At 46.9% G+C, this 12,531-nt stretch overlaps 1 protein-coding gene across 1 annotated transcript in view; it reads left to right on the top strand.

The window, feature by feature from the left end:
- The window catches only part of CDK5RAP2 (CDK5 regulatory subunit associated protein 2), a 192,956-nt gene that overhangs the window by 122,015 nt on the left and 58,410 nt on the right, over positions 1 to 12,531 (top strand). The window contains exon 21 of the mRNA XM_036915502.2: positions 11,398 to 11,812. Within this exon, the coding sequence (XP_036771397.2) occupies positions 11,398 to 11,812 (415 nt within the window). The remainder of the gene's footprint in view (positions 1 to 11,397; positions 11,813 to 12,531) is intronic.

Raw genomic sequence — 12,531 nt, 5'->3', positions numbered from 1 at the left:
TACCTGAACCAGTTCCCGACATGCCTTGGAAGGAACCTTGCCAGTCATGCAGTTTGGTAATTAGGCTGCATGCTAGTGGCTGTGAGGGGATGTCAGTAAAGCCTCATGCAGGCCCATTATAAAAAGAGAAAGAAAGCTTTCCTGTTGAATTATTCCTGGGAGCCCCGGAAAGGGCTGTCTGGCTGTCAGGGAGAGGAATCAGCCCTCGTGAAACCTCTTCCAGTTTCTACAACAGCTTTAAAACTACCATCCCGGTGTGACTCTGCTGTTTTATGTTGAGCTTGAACTAAAATTTTCTTTTCATTATATCTGTTGGGAGTCATTCCTATGTGAGGAAATACTTCGGGGTGTTTTTCTTAAAACAAAAGAGAAATATTCAGTACATTTGTATTTTTTAAAATTAATCCTAAAGGAGCAAATTTTCCCCTTTGATGTTCTTTCCAGTCCAAAGTAACAGCTGCTTGGGCTCCGTAGCCAGAAGCAGCTGTGCCCTCACCTCTCAGTGCCTCAGCTTCTCTGTCTGCTTCCTAGGGTTGCTGTGAGGGGCAACAAAGCACACCGTTTAGGAACAGCTGGCATGTGGTGTGTGGTCAGTGAAAGTTTTCAGTTCTCTTCCACCAGTACATAGAGAGAACTGGAACTGGGAGCTACTGCCCATGACCCTTGGCAAGAGCCAGGAACCCTGCTGTTCCTTACGTCATGGGTGGACTAAGTTCATGGACATTTCAGTAGCTAAAAACAGGATTAGAGTGTTCTGGGTTTGTAAGTTTAGGCAGCCCTTCCCCAGTCCCTGACATCTAACACTTTCCTAGCTTTAGTCCTGTTGGGGGCCGTGTCCATGGCTATTCTGGTTTCTTTCCAGAGGGAGTTAGGTGCCCATAGCAGATGCTTGAGTAATGGAGGATTTCTTCATGGAGGTTCCCAAATGGTACATCAGAGTTAAAGGATGCAGCTCTCTCTCTCTGAGGACTACGTAGGAACACACCTGGATGATGTGAGCTGAGAAAGTCAGTCGGCTCTGCTGGGAGAACGGCAAATTGGGTGTGTGGACAGGAGCCTGTCAGCCCCAGCTGACTGTGGTCATGCAGGCACATGGGCGCAGAGCTTCCAATCTTTCAGTTGAAGCCCAGACATTATATTCCAAATCTCTTGATTTTTAGAAGACCTAGTTACATTTGTTTTAAGAAACTGCTTAAACTGCTTTAGAGGCAGTCATCCTGTAAGCAAGCTTGTGACACCTGCACTTCAGTTACCTGTTGCATAGGCTTCTAGGCTGCTGTTGGCCAGTGCTGGTGTTAGGAAAGGCTTTCTTACTCTAGTTCAAGTGTGTTTCCCGAATCATATTCTCCCACAGCTGTCCTTCACAGCACACCACTGACCCCCATGGCGTCACGGCTCCGAGGGCCCGACTGGGGTCTGCACCCCCTTCTGGCACACACTGGGTGCCAAGGCCTAGGATGGCACTTGATGTGGCCCACCTCATTTTATCCTCACACCAGCTTTGTGTGGTGCCCGTGGTGATGTCCTTTCTACCAACGAGCTGACACTTGGCATCTTGACATTCCCTTAGGTAGTAAGTGGTAGAGCATGAGAGAGTTATCCCGAGGAGTCTTCTAAAAAGACTCCATGGGATAACCAGGATTCTGACTGGCCGAGAAATATTCCCTCAGAGTTTCCTCCCTGAGGTGGCTTTGGGGCACTGGAAAAAGCAGAGCTTTGGAGTCGGACAAACCTGTGCTCCAGTCCAGCTGGACCATTTTAGACCTTGTGACCTCTCTCCCCATCCTGGTTTCCTCTTCTGTAAATTGGGGCGTGATAGTACTCATCTACCCCCTAGGGAATCTTTTGAGGATTAAATAAAATAATGGGTATAAAGTATAGATACAGATCAGTATTAAGTGGGGTTTTGTTGATATTAGTGCTTAAAACATGCCCTGCCAGTCACTCCTACCCTTTCCCCTGACTGTTAGGTTAGATTCATACACTAGGCAAGATGGAGCAGCCAGGCAGTGTCTGTATTCCTTGCAGAGTCAGCATCTGATAACCCCACTGCAGAACTCTGATCGACATAGCCTGAGACTTCCCCCGCCTTTTGAGCTCTTCTACCTTCTAGCCTTCCGCCCCAGGGCCAAAGGGCCACTAAGAGTAGCGAGGCCCCGGGAGTAACTCTGAGTCAGCTGACCCGTCTGCGGGGTGGAACAAGGAAGCAGCTTGTCGACCGGTTACCTGAGCCTGACTGGTTGTCTTGTACTTGGCCAACCAGAGCAACTCATTCATTGGCGGTGGGGTAGAAGGGTCAGTACGGGGTCCTGCCTGGTCCTCGGAGAGTGGACTGTCCAGTCCCTCCTCTCCCGTGGGGTTCACTGTGTGTGTGATACCCGGCCCTCTCTGTGTGTGCTTCCAGTTCGTTGTGCCCCCCTTTCCTTAGAGGGCATGGTTTAGGATTTTACCACCTAAATCGTTTGGTCTTTTTAGCCTAAAATTAGGTGTGAAATTGAGAACTAAAAAATTATAAAAACCTACAAGAGGAGCCCTTATGGATTATTTTTTTTACAAAAGCAAATACAGCCTTGAGCTCTAATGAATGGAAGTAGGGAAGCTAACTCCTAGACAGTCCTTGAGTCTGCTGTTCTGCGCATAGTTGAGGGACAGGTAGGACCACCAGCGTACAATGCTGGCAAGGGGTCCAGAGAAGTTAGAGAAACAGCTGAAGAGACTTGGCAAGGGCGGGAAGATAGGTTCCATGCTGTAGAGGACTAGATCTGAGGATTCAAGAATCCTGGGGCTCTCCTTGAATGCTCCCCTTTCCTTTACCTCCCAAAAAACCCAAGCCAGGTCTGTGTACCTCCTCAGTAGCTCTCTATTCATGTATTTGCCACCCCTGTGGCCTCCTCTCCATTCCAAGCTTCTGTCCTATTCTCCAGCATCACTGCAGGCCTCCTAACCAGTCCCCTGCAGCCATCCTTAACCCCTTCCAGTCTGTGTTCCACCTGCTTCCAGAGCTCTTACTTAAAAATGCAGGTATGATTTGCAACAACATGGATGGATCTAGAGGATATTATGCTCAGTGAAATAAGCCAGGCAGAGAAAGACAAGTACCAAATGATTTCGCTCATCTGTGGAGCATAAGAACAAAGAAAAACTGAAGGAACAAAACAGCAGCAGAATCACAGAACCCAAGAATGGACTAACAGTTACCAAAGGGAAAGGGACTGGGGAGGATGGGTGGGAAGGGAGGGATAAGGGCGGGGAAAAAGAAAGGGGGCATTACGATTAGCATGTATAATGTGGGGGGGGCATGGGGAGGGCTGTGCAACACAGAGAAGACAGGTAGTGATTGTACAGCATCTTACTATGCTGATGGACAGTGACTGTAATGGGGTTTGTGGGGGGGGGACTTGGTGAAGGGGGGAGCCTAGTAAACATAATGTTCTGCATGTAATTGTAGATTAATGATAACAACAACAACAAAAGAAATGCAGGTATGTCACTCTTGTGCTTAGAGCCCTTCAGAGACTCTGCACTCCATTTGGGGTCTGAGTTGATGAGGCCCCCTAGACCCTGCGTGACCCTGCAGGCCCTTCTCAGCTCTGTGCAGGCCTTGCTCTCTGTGCTTCAGCCACACTGTCCTTCTTCAGTTCCTGGAATGAGCTGACACTGTCTTATTTCAGAGGCTTTGCACGTGCTGGTTCCCCTGAACGAACTCTCCTGGTGGTTCGTTCTTCACTTCCTGCCTCACCGCCGGGTACAGGCCACCCCTTATTCATCTGTTGCATCCCTTCATCCTTAAGTCCTTGACTTGCCAGCTACTCAGGTTATGTCTGATAGTATCACAGGTCACACTTCATATTTCTCATCACTAATTTCAAAACAAGCCCTCAGCAGCATCTCTGCCCTCTGATGACTTCACCTTACGTGTCACTGAAAAGCTCACTCAAACCACCTTACTCTTCCTACTGGCACTGCCTGCTTACTTGCCCCCAAACCCACACACTCTGACTTTCCAACTCTTGTAGGAAATGTCCCTGCTCCTATCCACAGCCAACCATACCCTTGGGATTAGTTTCCGTCCTCTCTTTTCCTGTCATTGAATCATTTCCGTGAGTGTAGCCATTTGATCATAGCAGCCGCTCGGGAAGACTCCCCCCATTTCACAACAGCTACTGACAAGGAAAGATTTCTTGGAAGAATTTTCTGTAGTCACTGAACCCACTTTCTTGCCTCCCATTCTCTCAATCCAAGTGCTTTGAACCCCTTCACTCGTTGTCAAGGTCAGTGACAGTTTCCGGGCTGTGCAATCCAGTGGCCAGCATCAGCCTTTCAGCAGCAGGTGACCACACTCTGTCCTGTTCACTTTCCTCTCTCTCCGCTTTCCTTCTACCTCAGTGGCTTCTCCTCCATCTCCTTAGCTGGCTCCTCTTCTCTGCTGAATGTTGAGTGTTGGTTCTCAGCCCCTTTTTTCTCTGTCCTCACTCCCCTCTGGCTTTACAGTGTGCTCTAAGTGGCCTTCAAATGTGCCCCCACAGCCCAGACTCCCTCCAGACCATAGAGTCAGCTTCTGCTTGGCATTTCCACCTGGATGTCTCATAGACACTTCAGGGTTAATCTGTCCAAAACCCAGCTCCCTGTTGCAGGCTGCTCTCGGCTGTTGTCTCACACGTTGGTAATAGCACTGTGGTCTCCCTAGTCTCCACAATCCCCGTCTCCATCAGCAGATCTGCTGCTGCTTCCTCCAGCGTGTATCCCTAATTCAGCCTCCACATCTCTGCTCCTGCCTTTTCGTCCAGGCTGCTGCCATCTGTAGCCTGGACTGAGCAGCACAGCCCCCTCTACAGTCCCTTTGCCACAGAGCAGCCAGAGGGGTCTTCTTCAACTTTAGGTCAGGTCAGGTGTCTTAACACGCTTCCACCCTCGAGTGGATTTCCATTGCCCTTCCTGTAAGACCAGAGCTACTTGGCCTGGCCTCTGCCTCTTCCCGTCTTTATCACCAGCCCTCTCGTTCACTGAGCTCCAGTCGCGCTGACCTGCTTTCTGTTCCTTGAACATCCGAGCTTGTTCTCACCTCAGCGCCTTAGCAGAAGCTGTTCCCTCTACCTGGAATGCTTTTTTGCTAGATGTGTATGTGACTGATGGTGTCTCAGCCAGACATCAGCTGTGTAGAGAGGCTTTTCCTGACCTTTCTACTTAGTAGGAAACACTGCTTCTACACATTGTCTCAGGACTTCTTCCTCCTACCCCTAATTCATAGTCCTTACCATTGAGATAGATTGTCTTAGTTACCTATGTATGAATGAATGAGTGAACGAGCGAATGAATGAACGAATGAAGAGTATGAATGACTGTCTTCTCCTTTCTTTGAACAGTTTATTTCTAGTTTAATGCCTTTGTGGTCTGAAAAGTTGGTTGGTAGGATTTCAATCTTTTGGAATTTACTGAGGCTCTTTTTGTGTCCTAGTATGTGGTCTATTCTGGAGAATGTTCCATGTGCACTTGAGAAGAACGTGTATCCTGTTGCTTTTGGATGTAGAGTTCTGTAGATGTCTATTAGGTCCATCTGTTCTAGTGTGTTGTTCAGTGCCTCTGTGTCCTTACTTATTTTCTGTCTGGTGGATCTGTCCTTTGGAGTGAGTGGTGTGTTGAAGTCTCCTAGAATGAATGCATTGCATTCTATTTCCTCCTTTAGTTCTGTTAATATTTGTTTCAGGTATGTTGGTGCTCCTGTATTGGGTGCATATATATTTATAATGGTTATATCCTCTTGATGGACTGAGCCCTTTATCATTATGTAATGTCCTTCTTTGTCTTTTGTTACTTTCTTTATTTTGAAGTCTGTTTTGTCTGATACCAGAATTGCAACACCTGCTTTCTTCTCTCTGTTGTTTGCTTGAAATATCTTTTTCCATCCCTTGACTTTAAGTCTGTGCGCGTCTTTGGGTTTGAGGTGAGTCTCTTGTAAGCAGCATATGGATGGATCTTGCTTTTTTATCCATTCTATTACTCTGTGTCTTTTGATTGGTGCATTCAGTCCATTTACATTTAGGGTGATTATTGAAAGGTATGAATTTATTGCCATTGCAGGCTTTAAGTTTGTGGTTACCAAAGGTTTAGGGTTAGCTTCTTTACTGTCTTACTGTCTAACTTAACTCGCTTGTTGAGCTATTATAAACACAATCTGATGATTCTTTATTTCTCTCCCTTCTTATTCCTCCTCCTCCCTTCTTCATATGTTGGGTGTTTTGTTGTGTGCTCTTTTTAGGAGTGCTCCCATCTAGAGCAGTCCCTGTAGGATGCCCTGTAGAGGTGGTTTGTGGGAGGCAAATTCCCTCAACTTTTGCTTGTCTGGGAATTGTTTAATCCCTCCTTCATATTTAAATGATATTCGTGCTGGATACAGTAGTCTTGGTTTGAGGCCCTTCTGTTTCATTGCATTAAGTATATCATGCCATTCTCTTCTGGCCTGTAGGGTTTCTGTTGAGAAGTCTGATGATAGCCTGATGGGTTTTCCTTTGTAGGTAACCTTTTTTTTCTCTCTGGCTGCTTGTAATACTTTGTCCTTGTCTTTGATCTTGCCATTTTAATTATTATGTGTCTTGGTGTTGCCCTCCTTGGATCCCTTGTCATGGGAGTTCTGTGTACCTCTGTGGTCTGAGAGGCCATTTCTTCCCCTAGTTTGGGGAAATTTTCAGCAATTATTTCTTCAAAGACATTTTCTATCCCCTTTTCTCTCTCTACTTCTTCTGGAATGCCTATGATTCTTATATTATTTCTTTTATATTGATCACTCAGCTCTCTTAAAATTCTTTCATTCCTGGAGATCCTTTTATCTCTCTCTGCATCAGCTTCTCTGCGTTCCTGTTCTCTGTTTTCTAGTCCATTAATGGTCTCTTGCATCTCGTCCATTCTGTTTTGAAGTCCTTCCAGAGCTTGTTTTATTTCTGAATTCTCCTTCCTTAGTTCTTGCATATTTCTCTGCAAGTCCATCAGCATGGTTATGACTTTTGTTTTGAATTCTTTTTCAGGTAGACTGGCTAAATCTATCTCCCCAGATTCCTTCTCAGGGGAAGATGTAGCAAATGCCGAAGCTATCTGGGTTAGTCTTGTCTGAATCATATTTTTTTGCCTTTTCATGTTGACAGGTGCTATTGACTGTCAGCTGGGAGGGCCAAAATTTTCACTTACTACTGGCCTTTCTTTACTGGGGCAACTGCGACCCCTAGTGGCTTGTGTTGGGTAATTGCGTGTAGACTGGGTCTTTGTGTCTTGCCTGGCCGGGAGGGAGAAATTTCCCTTTCTGTGGGCGGAATTTGTCTCAGGCTGCTTCTCTGCTTTCGCAGCGCCCGGTGGGGTGATGGATGGGGGGGCTGCTTGACTGTTTGCCTCCGTGAGGGGTCTCAGAGCTGTTGCCCAGGGGGTTAGTGCACCCGGTTTTCCCTGTAATTTCCAGCTGCTGTACTGTGACCTGGGTTGTTTCCGTCAAGCTGTTAAGTCCCTGTCCCTTTAAGACTTTCAAAAAGCCCCCGCTTTTCTTTGTCACAGGGGCATCAGCTTCAGCACCCGCTCAGAGGTCTTACTCCCTGTTCCCCCAGTATCCAGGGCCCCCTGGGCATGTACTGTGTCTGCGCTCTGGCCCGGATGGCTGGGGCTGGGTGTTCGGCAGTCCTGGGCTCCGTCTCCCTCCCGCTCTGCCTATTGTTCTCCCGCCGGGAGCTGGGGGGAGGGGCGCTCGCGTCCCGCAGGGCCGGGGCTTGTATCTTACCCCTTTCACCAGTCGCTGGGTTCTCGCTGGTGTAGCTGCAGTCTGGCCACTGTCCTGCGTCTTATGGTCTCTCTTTTAGGGCTAGTTGTGTTTGTTGTATTTTCAAAAGTATATATGTTTTTGGGAGGAGATTCCCACTGTCCTACTCACGCCGCCATGTTGGCTCCGCCCCCTCTGACTGTCTTCTCCTTAATGAAATGTTTCTAGCTCCGTGATTCTTTTTCACTATGCATTTCTCCTGCCTTACATGACAAATGGGATGTGCTCAATAGATACTTGAATGAATGTGCAGACAATTGAAAGCTTAACATCAGAGCAGTAGGTAAGTTTAGAAAACTGTGACAAGCGCAGTGCTTCTTTGGAGGCAGAAAGGTCTGGGTTCCAGTCTTGGCTTTGTCACTTTACAAGGGCATCTTGAATCTTTACAAGCCCAAGTCTTCATCTGTAGAATGGGTTAATGTTAGTCTCAGAGCCTCGCTGAGGACCAAACATATTCAGAGGATTTACAGGATCTGACATACTGTGAGTGCTTTGTGAACATTAGTCCTTTCCCCTCATGCCTTCTTCGTGGCAAAGATGCTCAGGAAGGTGTATAAACAACGTTTGGACCTCTGACAAGACCCTTGGACTGAATCATTAAGAAGGTCCTGATTATGGTGACAGCTTAATGAATCTGCTGTTCAGATTTCTAGCAAAGTAACACTTGAAATGTTTTATTTAACAACATCACCATTTTAGTATATTATAATGGCCTCTTTCACCACCTTTTACTACCCATTTGTAAAGTCTTTTTCCTGGGTTTTATTGTGTGTTGTTTGGTAGTGAGTAATGGTTCTCCTCTTGCTAGCTGAATAGTAATTGTCATTATTTTTAATCTGTAATAGGGAAGGAGAGGAAAGGAAAATTTACTTTAATATGCTTGAAATAGCAAAAATATTTTGAGAGTCTGGGTTTAGTATATTTTAAGGTGGCTTGTATAGTCTAGATGATTCCATATTAGAAGTGGAAAATGTACCGTACATTTTAATTATTTTTATATTTTGTTTTTTTTACCCTATTTCAGTGTGGTATAGTTTTTTAATTTGAATTGAATTGCGTCTGTGCCAGAGCTGATGATTGGAGTCCAGGCATAGCTGGATGAGTGGAATCCAAATATGAGGAAGGCCTTACCGTTGCCCTTAGAGGGCGCAGTGGGGAAGACGGAACAAGGGTTCAAGTCACTTGGTGGTAGCAAAGGTGCAAAGGAAGGGAAGGTCAGGGCAAGTGAAGGGAGTTGGTATGCTCTGGTCTATCTCACAAGGTTTTTGGAAATCAAGCAGGTAGGAGAAACTGCAGAGAACAGGAAAATGATCTAATAAAGCTGATGCGGGCCTATTCTGTCCCCTTGTCTCTGCTGACTGCCACTCCCCCAGTGTGACTGCATCTTTTTCCTAGATGATAGCGAGTTTTCCAGCTGGCCTTTCCCACTGTCCTTGTCCCCTTTGGTCCATTTTTTCATAATTTTGTCTCATTTTTATGACTTCCTTTTTTTTAAATTTCAATCTCTTTTTCTCCTTTATTTTTTAGATGATTTAAACACATTTATTTAAAAATCTTCTTTAGATTGCTTTATTATTTTTATTTTCTTGAGTGTGAGCTCTCGTTTGTTGGCTTGCTGTTTGTCATAATAGTGGGCTTTGTTTGCAGGTTTGCTAGGCCTGTGTTGACAGCCCCGCTCAGCCGCCCACCCTTACTCCTCCCTGCACGGTGGCTTTTCATTTGCCTTCACTTGGCCCTGTAGGTCTTACTTTAGGACTCATGAAATTTGCATGGCTCTTTGTCTACACTGGGCATTAAATTTCTGGCTCCATTGCTTTCTGCAGTTGTCCCCCCTTCTCATGGCTGTGGGTCTCGTCCTCTGTGTGACCTTTGGATAAATCTTACCTTAACTTTGAGTACAATAGTACATCTTAACAACAATTTTTTTGTTACCTACTTTTGGCTGTAGTTTACAGTGTTTAGACCAGAGTGAGGGATCTCCTGCATGTATCACACTATCCTCTTAACAGGAAATCCCTCCTTCCATTATTTATTCAACAGTCAGGGTCACCTTCCTAAAGCACATGTGTGACTGGGCCATGCTGTTGCATGGAGCCTTTCAGAGGCTCTCCTGCGGATGTGGCCGAGCTCTCCCCTGCCGAACCTTCCAGCTCTGCTCCTTATTCTGCACTGTGTCTTGGCTCTGTTCATACTGTGTTCCTTTCTTAGAATGCTCTATTTCCCTTGTCCCTGGCTGGCCTTCCGTGGACTCTAGAATCTCTCTTCTGGCATTCTGCCCACCACCCCTAGTCTGGACACCCTGGGCTCGTTGCTCTGTAACCCTCCTGAACTCCCACAGTGCCTGTGTTTTGCTTTTGACCCTGTGGAGGGGCGACTTCTTTACATAGCTGTCGCCAACATCAGCATAAGTCCTTGTAGTGCGTTTGTATCCGCAGTAACTGTACAGTGCCTGGCACAAGAAACACACAAGGGATTCTAACTGAACTACTCCACAGTCCCTCATGTGTGGGTTTAGTTTGAGTTCCTGGGAAAGCAGAGCCTGAGATACGGACTAGGGGACAAGTAGTTTATTTGGGGAGTGACTCTAGGGAGCAGGGAGAGTAAGATGGGAATGGAGAGGCAAAGCCAGTAAGGGTACGTTACTGATCTGGCTACTGCTGTGGCAGCTGGGGCTCAGTCCTGCTGGGCATCCTCTGAGGGACAGCATAGACTGTGCCTTAATGGCGTTCCTCCAAAGGATGGGAGATGGGGACACTTGCCCAGTAGCTTTTCCCACCCTGCGTGAGGGACTCCCTTTCCTGGGTGTAAACTGGCCCATGCCTCCCCACTGCCCCGCTGCGGGTTCTGAGAGCTCTGGCAAGCACTCCCGGGTGGCAGGGAGACACGGGCAGCTGGGGGAGGGACTGCCTGTGTCTGCGGGAGCTGTCCGCCTGCCTGTAACAGGGAGCTGAGGGCGGCCGGGGACATGGAAGCCTCTGCTACCCATACGCTCTCCTTTAATCTTCAAGCTCTCCTGTGGAGGGAGCCTTACCTACTTTCAAAGAATTGCAGAGTTAGGATTTGATGCCATTTTTATTTGATTTCAAAGTCATTGCTCTTTCTATTAGGAGCAATTTGCAGCATCCCTTCATTCAGCACCGATTTACTGAGCAGTGATTATGTGCCATGATGGAAGAGGTCACTGATGGATCCACCAGGCTGGCCAGATTCATGCAAAGCCATACTTTGGACTCCCTGGATGTAGGATGGGGCCAGAGGGGGCAGGTGGACCTTACAGTTGTCAAGAATAATTTATGATGCTGTTTGTTCCTTTAGGCCCAGCCTGCATCCATATAGCCACGTGGGTCCCTCCCTTGCTGTGTACTGTGTCGAATCAATTGTCCTATTCTTCTCCATGAGATAGTCATGGGAGTGCCTTCCTTGTGTGGTTGTCGTGAGGTGACATGGGGCGAAATACTCAGCATGGGTCTTGGTACATGGCAGGTGCTCTCTGTGTTTAGTTTAAACACAATCTGGGCCAGTCGGTGGGGAAGACTGGGCAGGGAACAAGGCCACAGCAGAAAGCTGAGTTCTCCCACCTCTTTCCCTTTTTGGAACAACAGGCCGGACTTTCTGAAAGTGCTACGTGAACTGCTTCTGAAACAAACATGCTTGACAGAGCAGGAAGTATCTGGAGAACACCTTGATGGTAAAACTGTGAAGATATTTAAGCAAATGGTCGATCAGCTAAGAGGTGAACTTGAGCATTTCATCCAAGCCAACTCATTTTCTAAGCCGCATGATGAGCCGAATTCACATTGGCCAGCCCGGCTGGTGAAGGAGGGTGGCGTGTCCCAAGTGGAAGTGAAAGATGCCTCAGTGCAGACTGTGGCCATGGAAGGTGATGCGCTCAGATTCACACACGAAGGCAAGAGGCCGCCAGATGCCATATTCAGTGCCGAGCATCAGCCAGAGAACTTGGGCAGCATGCCAGGGTGCCAGGCCACTCTCCTTTCCTCCTCCAGTTGGACTGACAAAGTAAGTTTATCCATATATTATTTATTTAATTATTTATACAAACAAAAAACTTAAAAAAAAATCACCTCTGATCCCACTCCTTTTTTTGATATATACTCTGGTGTCTCCCTTTGTCTGCACCTATCCTGGCCTCTACCTAGGGGTGTGTGTCTATTCCAACCTTCCCCAAAATATCACTAACATCTCCCACTTCTCTTTCTCCTTCCCCATCCCAGTCCTATCTTATTTATCTATATATCATGACATTTATGTGTTTTCCTTATAAAAATGGAGCCATGTTTATACGTCTGTCTGGCTTTCTCTTTCATCTTATGTACCAGCAACACCTTTCCTTGTAATAGCTGTGTAAGAGTCCATTGTGGGAAATGTACCAACATGTACATAATTTTCACCTATTGATGGACATTTCCTTTTGCAGGTTGCAGTAAAATTGTAATAACCTGACTTTAGGGGTAAGAATGAGAACCTAGGGTTTTTTTCTTGGCAGACTTTGTGTCGGAGAGGCCCTATTCTGTGGGCTTTGTCTAATTCTCTTACTCTTACAATATCCATCAAAGATGCGGAAGCCAGACAAGTGCCCGAGGTCAGCCAGCAGTCGAGGGGCTGGGCTGGGCCTACACTGTGCCCACTGCACAGCCACCCCCTTTCCTGGGCCAGTCTGTCCTCCAGCCTGTGCTTGCTTGAAATTGTAGGGTCCAAAATTGTTGGGTAAAAGCCTG

This window comes from Manis pentadactyla, chromosome 3 (assembly GCF_030020395.1).
Source record: "Manis pentadactyla isolate mManPen7 chromosome 3, mManPen7.hap1, whole genome shotgun sequence".
Taxonomy (NCBI): domain Eukaryota; kingdom Metazoa; phylum Chordata; class Mammalia; order Pholidota; family Manidae; genus Manis; species Manis pentadactyla.
Note: the sequence above shows the minus strand (reverse complement) of the source record. Positions and strands in the feature narration are given on the sequence as shown.